Source organism: Poecilia formosa, unplaced genomic scaffold, assembly GCF_000485575.1.
Source record: "Poecilia formosa unplaced genomic scaffold, Poecilia_formosa-5.1.2 Scaffold1, whole genome shotgun sequence".
Lineage (NCBI taxonomy): Eukaryota > Metazoa > Chordata > Actinopteri > Cyprinodontiformes > Poeciliidae > Poecilia > Poecilia formosa.
This window is the reverse complement of record NW_006799940.1, coordinates 3,880,236-3,894,397: the sequence shown is the minus strand read 5'-3', so window position 1 is coordinate 3,894,397 and position 14,162 is coordinate 3,880,236. Positions and strand designations below refer to the sequence as shown.

At 36.0% G+C, this 14,162-nt stretch overlaps 1 protein-coding gene across 1 annotated transcript in view; it reads left to right on the top strand.

Moving 5' to 3' along the window:
• The first annotated feature begins 3,147 nt into the window (after positions 1-3,147).
• tagapb (T cell activation RhoGTPase activating protein b) overlaps positions 3,148-14,162 on the top strand; it is a 19,298-nt gene continuing 8,283 nt past the window's right edge. The window contains exons 1-3 of the mRNA XM_007545803.2: positions 3,148-3,689; positions 6,075-6,160; positions 12,515-12,685. Coding sequence (XP_007545865.1) covers positions 3,615-3,689; positions 6,075-6,160; positions 12,515-12,685 — 332 coding nt within the window. The 5' untranslated portion in view covers positions 3,148-3,614. The remainder of the gene's footprint in view (positions 3,690-6,074; positions 6,161-12,514; positions 12,686-14,162) is intronic.

The following is a 14,162-nucleotide window of genomic DNA, read 5'->3' as shown; positions in this document are numbered from 1 at the left end:
GCTGAGCTTTTCATGAGCACCTAGAAACCATTAACTCCTCCAAATAAGAAGAAAACGAATCCTGCAGGAGCGGAGCCAGCTCATAATGACAACAACAAAAGGCCAAAGGTTGTGTTTGTTTGTTTGTTTGAAGGACTCCTAGCCAGAGTTAACAATAAAACTTTGTTTTAGTATTCAAAATAATTTGTAAATATTTTCAGTCTTTTAAGCACAGATTTAATTTGTGAAAAGTTAAAAATGATTATAACTCAAGAAAAATATCTTCATTTTGCCTCAAAGTGAACTTAAAAAGTTCTCTAAATGCTGTACTTCTTATAACCATGTTACACAAACTTGCAACCTAAGGATGCCTTAAGATTCTTAAAATAAAAATCTGTTTTTTTCTTCTTACATATTTGTTAAAACTTATTTCTAACAGCATAACATGAGACAGGTTCTGCTGGAAGTTTCTTATTGTTAAAAGGGAGTTCTCCTTTTCTTTGGTCAATATGAGGAACTGCTGTCAAGTTCGTGACTAGATGCATCCGGCTGGGTTTCCTTATAGAACGATTTATTTTTCTTGTATTGGTAGCTACGCATTACTTCTGGGTTATATTATGAATGGTCTGTTATGAGGTGAAACATATTCATTATTTTGCAAGGCACTGCATGTTTCAGACATACTATAACATGTTCAGCTCGTTGACACATTTTAGAACATTCTCTCTATAATAGTTATCGTTACTAAATTAATATATGGTTAAAATCCTAATAGACTGTTTATTCCGACTGATGCAAAAATGCATGAATTAACTCTAAAAATCTGGGAAGAGTTTTAAAAACCTTAGTGATGGATTTGTTTCAGTAATCGTGACACAAATGACTTTTTTAAAAAAGGGAAAAATGCTCAAAACAACAGCCCCACCATTCACTGTTGCAATTGTTACGCTGTTTAATTATTTATGTTTTTATATTAAGAATCTTTTCTTTTTAAATCTATGAAAATTATGTTAAATTATGTTCCTTCACTGAATCAGTCGACCTTACTTACATTATTTGCTGAAATGAATGAGATGGATATATCATAAATAAATATATCTATTCTCAGAGTCACAACATTAAACAATTGAAATGTAATGATAGAATTCAAGTTAAAATAATCAATGATTAACTAACTGTCTCTCTCTCTCTGTCTCTAGAAAATGTACTAAATGCTTTCACACATATTTTAGAGTTAAATCCCCATTAAGAGTGGTAAAACATTTGGGTCAGGCACTGTTTACTGTCTCAGAAGCAATCTTTCGGGTTTCCTCCGCTCTTGGCTCTGTCCTTCCCTCATTTGGAGGGGCTCGTCCGCCTCGGCTTCAACAACTCTATCGCCCTGGTGGGGTTATTCTAGGGTTAGTAGGCTGGTTTTCTGTGGTGCCGTCTGGATATCTCTGTGACGCCGATCTTTAGAATAAAGAACCAAATTGCAAACAATACCAGAGAGCAAGCTTGCTGCATAAACAGGGTTCTGGTTTCAACTGATGCACAAAAGCAGAAACAGAAACAAAGGTCACTGGAAGATTAGATAGTACTTGAAACGTTAGAGTGAATCAAAAATAACAAAACGGAAAGTTGGACTTTTCTACACACGAGGACAAAATTGAAACTGACATTTACCACTAAATATCATACATTGATTTTTAAATGTAATTCGACAAAACATTTTAAAAACTAAATGAAACAGGCTTGTTTGTTTACATATCAGGGATTGACAGATTTCCATAACAAAAGAATCGCAGGAGGTGTCAAAAGTAGTCGCATTCTCTTAAGTACTTATATGACAAAAAAAATAAAAATTCTAGTAAAAATAAAAGTACAGGTTGAACTTTTACTAAGGTAAAAGTAAAAAAATACAAGTTTTGAAATAAAGTTTGCATTCAGCCACCTCAAGAAAACAGCTGGTAGAATAAAATATTATTTCATTCAATAAAGATTGGGTTAAAGGAGTAAAGCGTCAATAAATCTGCTGCTTGAACCTATTTAAGTTAATGTACATTCTTGTCCCAGTCAAGCCGACTGGGACAAGAATTCATTTAATTCAGAATTTAATTCATCCTTTAAAAGACATTTTCCTCTGTACTGTAGAGAATTTTAGGGAGACAAAATTCCTTTATTGCGGTTAAGTTTGCGTGAGAAGCAGGACAAGAGGTGGGTATGAAGCTCTGCAGTGATTGGTCGTCGTTATCATTGTTTTTTTTTTTGTCACAGCTCTTGGTCAAAGATGCATAAATCTTTTACGCAGCTCTATGTTTTGTTGCCAACACGGTTTTTCTGGCCCCAAATAATCAGCTTCAAATCTAACATTTAGCGTTCTTAGTTGAAAGGATGGTAGTTTGGGATTGTTTCAGTTTGGATGATTTGCATAATGAGAGTTTTAATGTAGATTAGCACAGTGTTTCTCAAAGTGGGGCCTCAGAAAGTCAATGACATTAGAAGGAAATACTACAATAAAAACATTGACTGTTAGTACATTTTTCATCTTAAATTTGTAATTTTTTTAAACATAAAATCGAACTTACTATATAAGTCAAAATAACTGTTATTTTAATGTTATTTGCTACGTTCAAATTTCTTTGAAGCTGCTTTTCTCCTTGAGCTAGCAGAGTTAGCATGTAGCTAACAAGCGCGAAATGGACAAATTTCTGACAAGAAAAAGACAGAAGAACTCACCGAAAACTGAATTAGGAAAGTATGAGACAGTAGTTATACTAATTGTTGAACATTTGAACAATAAGCTATGCTGCTATTTTGCAGAGGTGAGTTGTGCCGAAATATGGTACTCGCTACAGTACTTTAGAATATTACTTAAGTAAAAGTAAAAAGTAGTTATCAAAGAAATGACTTGAGTAAGACTACTTAAGTACAGATGGAGAAATTGTAATGTTATGTGTAAATTCCGGTATTTTACAAGCTAGGTCTGAGGGGTATTCTCTAAATGCCATTAAAGGTTCAGTAGATAAAAAATAACATTAAAGCAAAACTTGTACAAGAGTACGGAAGCCGAGTGCGGACGTTTTCCGCATATACTTTTCCCCGATGGTTTTCTCGAGATAACGAGTCCCAGTGGTTGTGGGAATGGATGGTTGTGCTATACATTTGAACACACCAATCATCCGGCAGTAAGTAAAAGAGGAGCCATTTGAATGTTCTGCAAGCGCCTATATTTCACATGTTTTGAACCAATCTATGTGACCCCGATTGTTCAAACATGTCACCCTCATTAGCCTGGAAATGGGGACAAGTGGGAAGGCCCTAATGGGATGCATGACGATCTCATTATGGGACGAAGCTGCCTCACTGGAGCGTAACATCCCAGGCTGGGATGGTGGGTGTTGGTGCAGGAGGGGAGATGTTGGAGTGTTGAGACTGGGACTGCAGCACCATGAGGTCCGCCACAGAAAGCCCCCCTCTCCTGCTTTTGTTTGCCAGGCAAGCCTCCTTTGTTTAAACCCTCATTAGCAGCACTCAATAGAGAAAGTTTTGCAGAACGGGGGCCGTCGGTTTGCAGCAGCTCTCCTGGCTTCTTGCAGAGCTGATCCTCCATTACTTTGCAAAGTGACAACGGACCTCAAACAGCTCAGGACGGCATGGACCTTACAGATTATGGAGTCGCAGCCATGAGGAGGGGGAGTTATGATGATGCAGCTGCTTCAATGCACCCTGTGAGTATTGATCCTAAATCTAGAGCCAACTTCTGCTTGTTCTGAAATCACAAACAATGGTCTGTACTGGTGACTTCTGTTGTTGTATAGCCAGAACTATTTAAATGTTTCCCATTTAACATTAGCAGACAGGAAGCATGAATTTAATCTATTAAATTTATTGGCTTCCCTTATGATTCCTTGAAAGTTAATGTAACCGAAGTAGTTTTTCAATTCATACTTTACACTTTTTCATCTATAGTTTTCAAGTCCCATGAGATTCATAAGCATGATTTGGACAGCAGGGCCGAGCGCAAATCGTGACACCGCAGCTGTCTCTCGATTTGGAACACCTTTCAAACAGGACATATAAGTGAAACAGATGATTTTCACTCATCTTTAGTCATTAAAACTTGGTTAAATCTACAAGAAAAATCCTTTTTTTTTTTTTTTTTTACTATTGCAAATTTAAATGACTCGGCTGGGGCTTTTTCTGGACCTGTGTGCTTCGCCCAGATGGGACTGAGATTCCACTATGGTGGAGGACCTGTGATGCTGTGGGCCTTGTCTTCCAAAGTCCATTGGAGCCTCATTTAACATAGCATAAATATTTGAAGATTTACAGTAAAAGTTATTGGGTCCCTCAGTAGTACAGTTTTCCAAAATATAACAACAATAGTTCACCAGATATAAAATGAATCTTCTTCTAGCTGCACTGCGGTAATAAAAGATGTGCCAAATCGTGATTAGTAGATTACTAATTAATTTGTTAAAAACTTCCCCAAAATACTCATAAATGTTATACTGAAATAAAATGTACTGTGTGAGATTATGCATTTCCTTTGGAAACCATACCAAGCATTATTTTTTTTATCTGTCTGCTGTTTAGGTGGCCTTCATACAGACTCTTTAATTTTGAAAGATTGTTATTAAATATATGCATGTTAAAAATATTTAGATGAAGTGTGGGAAAGCCACATTAAAATATTTTTTTTTCTATTAAAAGATGGAGATAGATAAAAAAATGATTAGAGTAGCAAAAGGACTTTAAACTGTTTTGTTTTTATTTTTTTAAATAACCAACAGAATAAGTAACAAAAATATTTTACTTGGCTTTCAGTGGAAACTCCCACCCCAATTTCGTAATTTTTATTTGTTAAAAATTATTTAATATTTCTGCAAATTAAAATTAAACTACACTTTGTACCTCATTCTACCTTTAGGGGGCGTAGTGAGGCACTTGACTGTTTTTTCCGTCTTCCTTGGGGGAATACAAAAAGTATTATTAATTAAAAGTTTAATTTCTCCCTTTAGTTTTACACAAGTATGCCGAAAGCTTCAAAGCTCACAGTGAGGTTCATTCACAGCCAGAGATGCTGCGGCAGGTGTGTTCCCAGGTCACCGCAGTCCCTTCATGTCCTTCACTTTGCCCCGCATGTGGCAGCGGGGCCCGGGCTGCAGACGGAGACCCTTTTATTTAGAACTCCAGTTCCTGTTTGTTTGTGTTTTGCTGTGTTTTCCTTCAGCGTCTATTATGCTTCACCTAATTACTCAGTGCAGCAATTAGAGCACAAAAGCAGCCAGCATGAAAACGCTTCTTGTTTTGGATAAAACACACACAAACAAAAGCTCAAACTTGTGTTTGAGTCTGTTAGGAAAAACTAAGACATGGTTAAAACCTTTATTTTACTGACTGTGTCATTACTCTTAGTTTAAACCTGGCTTGCATAAAGGTGGACTTTCTTTCAAAGGGCAACAGTTGTGACGCTTATTCTGAACATGATTTGGAAAAAAGATAAATACCAGTTATAAGAGTTTTGTTGTAATTTTAAAAGTCACTTTTTCTATTTTTAGGTATTGAAATAAAGAAAAACCTGGAACTTATTAAAAATACCACAGATGTATTTTCTTCTGTGGGATGTTGAGATTTGTGGAAAATGATATAAATATAAAAAAGGTTCTAAAAAGCTTCCTCTGTTGTGGAAATTCAATGCAGTTATTCCATGAGAAAATAAAAATGAATAAAAAAAACGTGTCTGTTATTATATCTGTATTCAAAAGCTTTAGTTGGTTCTTTCTCATTTTTTAATCAAAAACCACTGTAGACGATCTGAAGAGCCACTTGTGGCTCTGGAGTCTCAGCTTACAGATTCCAACTCTAGTTTATCATGTAGATTTGTTTTAACTCATATTAAAAGAGAGAAAACATCTTATTTTATTTCATATAGAATATTTTCATGTGTTTTTTTCATTTTATGATCAAATCATGTTTAATTTAATTTAATCAATCTCTCTTAGCCAGAGAAACATTTTCATCCAGAATCTTTATTAGGAAGTCACCAAAGTCTTTTCCTGTCATAAAGCTGCCATGCCTAAATTAACCTTTAACCTCCGTTTCTTTTTCAGCACTTCAGACATTTGGCGCAGAGGCGGCGCTCTGCTCCATCCCTGGTCTTTGGGAAGGCCCTTGGGATGCCTTGGTCGCCTATCAGGTGCGAATCATTTATCTGAAGCCGTTGCGACACGTAAACACGTGAAGGTGCATTCACACACATGAACTAAGCTTCTGAACTTCAGATAGCGATAGAGTCTCCCTCGATTTGTGCTACTGTTGGTTCTCACGGTATCTTGCATGTTGTAACTGTGTAAGAGTCGAATTGAAAGCTGAAATACAGTTGATAATAAAGATAGATAAGAGAAACTAGGTTTCTGACAAAAAACTATCAATGTAGTCAAAAGCTAAACTAAAGGTTAAACCACCTGCTTTTCTTACTAATTCTATTATTAGTAAAGTTTCAAATGCCAACATATGTCACCACATTTGCTTAGTCTGCAGATGTTTTTTTTTACCAATGAACCTTAATCTTCCATCTAATACTGATTCATAAAACGAAACTGGTCAAAATACCTTGAACATAATGGAGCAGTTGAAAGGCATTTATTTCCGACGTATTTACAAAAACACATTTCCTGCAGTTTCCTTCTGAAGTTCCGACGAAGGTCAAAATCACAAAACGGCTGCAATCATTGGCACGAACTAATACTTTTAAAACCAGATATAAACAGTGGGGAAAGTCAGTCAAATGATATATTAGACTGAAATATATACAAATAATATCTTCTCAAACTTCTACCAGTTTTGTGAAGAGTATTAGTCATAATTTCCTAAAATAATCCCAGGGAATGATGCTGCCACTCCTGTACTTCAAAGTTGGTGACTCTTTTCCTGTTTCCCTCCAAATGTTACAACAGTTTTTATGGCCAAACACTTAAATTTTGGTTTCAGACCATAAGCCATGTATTTAGAAGTTAATGTTTGCAAACCCTAAGCTACCTTTTTATGTTTCCTGTGGAGTCATGGCTTCTTTCTCTCTGAGTGGCCTTTCAGTCCATGATGATACAACACTTAGCTTGATATGATGTTAGACAAGAAGAAAAGATTATAAAAATGTTTCTGTTAATATTTCTCCAAAATGAATTGGCCGTTAGTCCAAAATATTAACATTGATACAAGAATAACACAAAACACTCCACAGTAATCCTTTAATTTGCATGTTTGAAGAGCTTCTTGTGATCCTTTAGCCCAGTAAGAAGAACCGTGTTCTAGTTTAGGTGTCAGACTTCAGAAAGCAGAACTGGCTCAAAACTTTGAGACCAACGAGATCAGAGACCATTAACAGTTTTTTTTATTATTAATCTAAATGATTAATTCTGTGCTGATGATATTCATAATTTTCTCTGAGGTGTGGTGATTTTAAAATGTAACTACTCGACACTAATGCTTAGAAGAGATTCGTCACTGAATACGTTTTACTTATTTATCTTTTCGTAACTAAAAGAAGCGAAAACTAGTTTCTGTCTGTTTCACAGTTGGATGATACGATTTCTTGATCTATCACGTAAAAACAAATTTAATAAAAGTTCCTGGTTGCAATCTAAAAAAAAAGTGAGAAAGTTTAAAGGTTATGAGTACTTTTGAAGCTACTCTACTTCTTCGCAAGCAGGTTTCTGTTTGACTCATCTGTGTTTGCTTCCTGTTTGCATTTGTTTATTACCTCTGTTTTTTGTGTTGCTTCATGGTTTGTTTTGTAGTTAATTGCATTTTTAGTGTCACAGAAGTAAGCATTTGCTTACATTGTAAGAAACTTCATACAATGCAGTATTACACAATGCAGGACTGTTTATTAGTCGCTGCTAAACACGAGTAATAAAGCTGCCAAATATCTGCATCTTTCTCACAATCAAACACACACAATTGACTTTAAAGCCTACTTTGTACATTTAGTAAGACACATTTTACTTTTAATAGTATTAGAATACTACAGAAACATAAAAATGTCCCCACACAAACAGGTGGCAGCACTCAATCTGAAAGTCACGCAGAGCAAACAGAGAAAGAAGCACACTTCCTGTCCCCCCTGAACCCACCATGTGTGACACCTGCGACTTGCCACCATGTTTACCACTCGGCACAGCCAGGCCGGCCTCAAACACAGATGTCCCCCGAGGGGTTTTACCCACAAACGTTTTGAAACGATACCTTCAAACTACTCTTAAACTTTCCTCTCCGCCAGTTTTATGTGTCGACAGGATCTGAGTGATTTAACAACATTTGTTTGTTACGGTTTCAGTTCGCGCTTGGATTTCTATGATTCAAGCCATTTGAATGTGGCAAACAAATACAGTAATTATTAGAAAAAACCTGTAAATTGTTATTCATTTTTTTTTGTACATAAAAGTTTCCTGAAGAAGTTTGTAGTTTAGATGTCAAACTCATTTTCATTTTGGGCAATATAAAGATCACAAATCTCAAAGGACCGGTTTTGGTAGAAAATATTGATAAAACTACCCATATTAAAAAATAACTATCTCTGCATTCGATGAGCTCCTCTTAAAGTTAAATAATATTTTCACATATGTAATTTGGCATTATACAGATAAAACTGATTTGATTTGATTGATAAAACAATATTTAAGACACAAATGTTATTTGAAGGTTCTAAGTATGTTGCCTTTACAGATCACCTAAAATAAAATTAAAGCTTTAGTCTTACTTTAGGAAATACGTTTAACTGCTGTACCCTGTTTTGATGTTTTGATAGAACAGTAAAAGTCAAGAAAATCCACCATGACACCTTCTGCCTACTTTAAATCTTGTTAAGTCACACATGTGGGCTCTGTATCGACCCATCTTGTTTGTCAAACGTTTAACCTTTCCAAGCCGTCATCATCAGGGGGCTGCGCGGAGACCCCCGCGGTGGTGGGTGACTTCTTCAGCGCAAAGGAGACAAATGTCAGACACAACCCACCCTCAGAAGACCAGCCAGTCAGTCAAAGCTCAGACATTCGACATCATGGAGGGGGGCGGGCTGTGGGTGTTAGTTTCACTCTGGTGGGTACGCCACTGACGTACACATGCTGAGGTTAAACGCAGTTTTTATTCTTCCGTTTTTTTACTACTATACAGTGTTACAAGTGAAAAGCGCTGTCTTTAACGTAAAACAAACATTTAACAAAAAAGCTATGAATTACAATTTTATATCTAAATAATAATTAAAAAGCTTTGTCCATGAGACAAAGAAATGCAGTTGAATCCTTGATGTTTTGGTGTGAAAAATTATGACCTCATTTAAAAATTTTTTTTCCAATTCAACCTCAAAAAGCAAGCAAACTCAGCTTCGTATTGACAACACCACAGCTTTTGCTTTTCTTTTTTTTTAATGTTGTTTATTTTAGAGTACCAAAAACTCTCACACTGTTTTATTTGTCTGCGTGTTATGAGTCATCGATCGTAGGCCACAGAGAAAACGCAGGGAAACCACCTCCGTGGAAGCGATTTGAATTTCTGCTCCTAACCAAGAGGCAGTGGGATGAGCGAACACCAAAGCTGGTTTCACACTCGCTCAACATAAACCAGTTTGATCTCCGCTTCAACTAGCTTAGACACAAACATCAACAAAAGTGACTTTCCTGGATTCGGTTAATCACTTAAGCCAACTTTTCCGTAACAAATATGATCCATTTGTTTATCATATTTGACAATCTTATTCATGTGTTTATTGGAAAATGGTTGCTAGTTTTTTGTTTTTTTTTCACACAGAGGGAAAATGAACCCCTTTGAAGTTTAGCTGCACCTTTGTGTGGTGCTTCCTGATACCTACAGAGTCCTTTCTTCCCTGAGTAGGCAGTTTAGTTTTAATGTACGCACACAACTTCATCTATGTGAATTAGAATGTCATTAAGACGTTTATTTCAGTAACTCGATTCAAAAAATGAACTGAATCCTATAGAGTAACTCCACACAGAGTGACATATTTCTAATATTTCTGGTAATTTTGATGTTTATGGATTACAGCCGAGAATAAATACAAAGTTCAGTTTTGTGGAAAACTAAATTAGGCCATAAGACCAATAAAATTTGTTTTAAAAATTATGTAAAAATAGCAACCTAGTGAAAAGTATGTGCTTGCAATTTTTTGTCTGTGTTCTTTTTCCATAAATTACTGCTTTGGTGTGGTGCGTCTCGTGCATATTTTCTGTGGGATTTAGGTCAGATGAGTCAGGTCGCAAACAAAGCATAGTGACACCATGGCCTTTAAAGTGAGTATTGTTACTGTTGCGTGGGTAGATGCCAAGACCTGCTGAAAACCTGCTGATTTTCCAAAAATTAAATCCAAAATTTACCTGAAAAGAGGACTTCGGACCACAGAGCAATTACACTTTTTCTCCTCAGTTCATGTAAGTTGCTTCTAACGTTGTCTCTCATTCAGTCTAGTCTGTATGAATCTCTCACAAACTCTTGAATCAGCATTGCTACAAGATTCAAAGGATGCCACTTTACGTGTCAATGGGCATTTTTTTCTTCCACTTAACGTTCCCATGATATTCTTGGGTACACAGCAATAAACACTTAAAGTCAACACACTGAATGTAACAGAAAGTTATCTTTTTGAGTTGAATTTCAATCGTAGAGTACGTTACTGAGGTGAAGTATTAAACTTTTTAATGATCTCCTAAAGCATCGAGTGAACTGACTTTTATTAGGATGTGTCTGTAACTCCTCACAACAAATTAAAATTTGCCCTCATCTGTTTCTGCTCAGACAACCGGTTAGAGGAAGTTGAAATATTTTGAAGTGCCTTTGAAATATGAGCACTGTACGTGTTAAAGTTTAATATAAAAGCTTGTATATAGAGAACGTAGCTGCATTAACAGTTTGTTTCACGCTTTTGCTTTAAAAGCCTGAGTTTCAAAACAGCAAAACTTTTTTAAAACCTTATAACTTTATGTAAAGCACAACCACAAGTACATTTTTCAAAATTATAAAAATGAACAACTATCACACTCAACATTTTAATGTGCATGGCTGAATAGCTACCTAAAATTAAGCTGCTGATTGTACCCTACAAGTCGCAACTATAATTGGTTCAGCATTTTGCAACCATATAAACTAAGTGAGCTGCCTATCACTACAGTTCTACAGTATTTAAAGACTCCGCTGGGCATTTGTACCACCGACAGAGCTGTGAAAAGTATTTGACACCTTAGAGCTTTACTGTGTGTTTAACTTACATGTTTCAGATCATAAAACTTATAATGTGTCCTGAAACAGCAAAGCTGCCCCAGAAGGTCATGATGGCAATATAACAACTGTTGGTGTGACTTTTTTGTTGTTGTTAAACCCCAAATGCAAAGGGTGTTTCACAAAAACAAAGGTAATGTTCTACCTTTGTCTTTCCATTAGACAGAACAATTTCTCAGAAGTTTGGAGCATCATCACAATATATTTTAGTCTTTGTTAAGATTAGTTTCTATAATACATAAAATGTGACATTGAAGTAAAACAGAAGTAGACAGTAAGGGGGGAAATGCTTTTTTCCACAGAGGAGCTAGTTGGGGGCAGTGTCAGCATTATAGTTAGCTAGGCTAACTATTATTGTCTTTATTAGGACAAACAATTTTAAACTGTTGCAAATGTTGCATAAAATACCAATTTGTGTTGTCCAGAAAAACTACAATTCCAATCTGTGACATTTTAAAATAAAATGTAAAGAATAAAGCCAAAAATGTTAACATGTCTGCTTGTTGGCCTGTTAGCTTATCAACCTTATAGTCACTTTTGTTGTGATGTTTTGCTAACAGAGCAATAAGGTTTTTCAAAGCATCAGCATAATAATTACAATAGCTATATTACCTCTAGTAGTCAACATGAATGCTTTTACATAAATAGAGAATAACTAAGTCAGTTAAAATGTTAATTATATGTCATAAGTGAATACAGGTCTTTTTATATTTTTGTGCTGTTTTATAAAGGGTTTTGGTTTTCTCCTGCTCGCCACTATAAGTTTTGTACAACACTTCAAATCAAAGAGAACCATATAAGATCATACTGTAATTGAATACATTTCATTTACAATTAAATTATGAAACACTTTAATGCTAATGATCGATTCCAGTATTGTTCTTCAAATTCTCTACAACCAGAACTCTCTACAGTATATGACTATTTGAGGTTTTTACTACTCGAGACATCGAGGCATGAATAAAAAACAAACCAACAATAATAAGATATAGAAAGCAGGAAGTGACCACAACTTGTCTGGATTTACCCTTTTTACACTTGCTGTTTCAAACTGATACTAACCTAGACCATCTGCTTTGTTTTTCTAACGATGACCTTTACAAATGTATTAATTTGAATAAGGTGATTTCCCAGCAGTTTAAGGATTTGAACTTCTCTTTCCATTAAAGGCAGGATCTAGGAAACAGCCTTCATTCTTCTGGAGTCTGTTTGGCCTGGTGAGGCTGAGAATCACTCATGCTTTGGTGTGTGTCCTCTGCCTCAGGGAAGAGGCTCCCTGCTGGGTGTCTGTTGAACAGAGTCCATTTGTCCTCGGTTTGACCAGCGAGAACGGTGAACTGCTGCTGGACGAATGCGTCCAAGTCACTGAGGGGACAAAGACGAAGGAGCGACACCTGTTTCTTTTCACTGATGTCCTCATCTTCGCAAAACTAAAGTAAGTTTTCCCTACATTCCTATGGCTATATCGTTTGGATTAATCTGGAACAACAAGTTGAGTGTAGTTGATTTATAGGCTTAGAGTTTTTTTTTCTTCTTCTTCTTCTTTTTGACGGGCTTTCTGTTGAAAATGCCACGTGTTTGTTACAGAGTAAAAATAGGGAAGCAGAAACAAACTGTGTATTTTTGAACTGCATGCTTGGACTGTTGGGGAATCTCCCAGCAACGCAGCGCAGTCACACTGAGTTTACATTAATAGAAAAAGAAAGCAGGGTGCTTCCCTGTGAGAGACGTTATTAGATGGGGAAATCAAAGGTATTCCCTTGAAAAATTTGTTTTTCTCAGATGCCTATTTCAAACCATAAGTAACTTTTATCTGCTTTTAATTTAAGCCAAAGTGCCGATACAGGTACAACATAAATTAACTCTAGTAAAAAGTATCATCTAGCTTTTTTAACCCACAGAACTACTTTAAAACAAACCTTAACAACTTTCACTGTAACTTGTCTCACAGCTCAGTTTAGATCCGATCTGTTTGTAAAAGTCGGTGGAAGTTTTATAGCTTTTGAGTGGGAGGATTTTCACAGTCATCTCTGTACCACAACCTACCCACTGTTCCTGTAGGTATGCACAGCTGGGACAACAGCACGCTACAGTAAACCTGTTCATGAACACCAATTACTTCCACAGATGACTTTGCGCATCATTACTCATTTTTCAGATTTCTTTTGGAGAGACTGCCAGTTGTTTGGTCACGTGATAAAGTTGTTTGCTGTGTCTGGCTTTAGACACTTTGCTTTCAAATTTTTCGATGATTACTTTAGTTGGGGAAAAGATGGTTGGAAAACAGCTTTGGATCATTCGCTGTTACAGTTGAAGATGCAAAACCCAATTGGAAAATTGTACAAGGCTTTTTGTTTATATACCACTGAGAATTTCTACCTACACACACAATCACATACAGCTCTGGAAAAAATAAAGAGACCACTGCAGTGAACCCTATTGAAAACCTCATGGTTATTCCACCAAATATAGATGTGTGAACTCTTCCTGAGTGAAAACATCAGTATTGTTGTTTCTAAATGAATATGAACTTGTTTTCTTTGCATTATTTGAGGTCTGAAAGCACTGCATCTTTTTCATTATTTTGACCATTTCTCATTTTCTGCAAATAAATGTTAAATTTGTCAGCAGTTCATGGAATAAAAGAACAATGTTCATTTTATTCAAACATATACTTATAAAATGTAGGTATATGTTAATATTAAGTGGTCTCTTAATTTTTTCCAGAGCTTTATGTGTGTAGAAAATTTGATTTCAAATGGGATTTAATTTTTTTTTTTTAGAATTGTTAATTGCTTATATAAGTTTGATGCTCTGTGAGAGACTGGCGACCTGTCCAAGGTGAATCCCGCCTCTCGCCCGGAACGTTAGCTGGAGATAGACACCAGCAACCCTTCCGACCCCACTAAGGG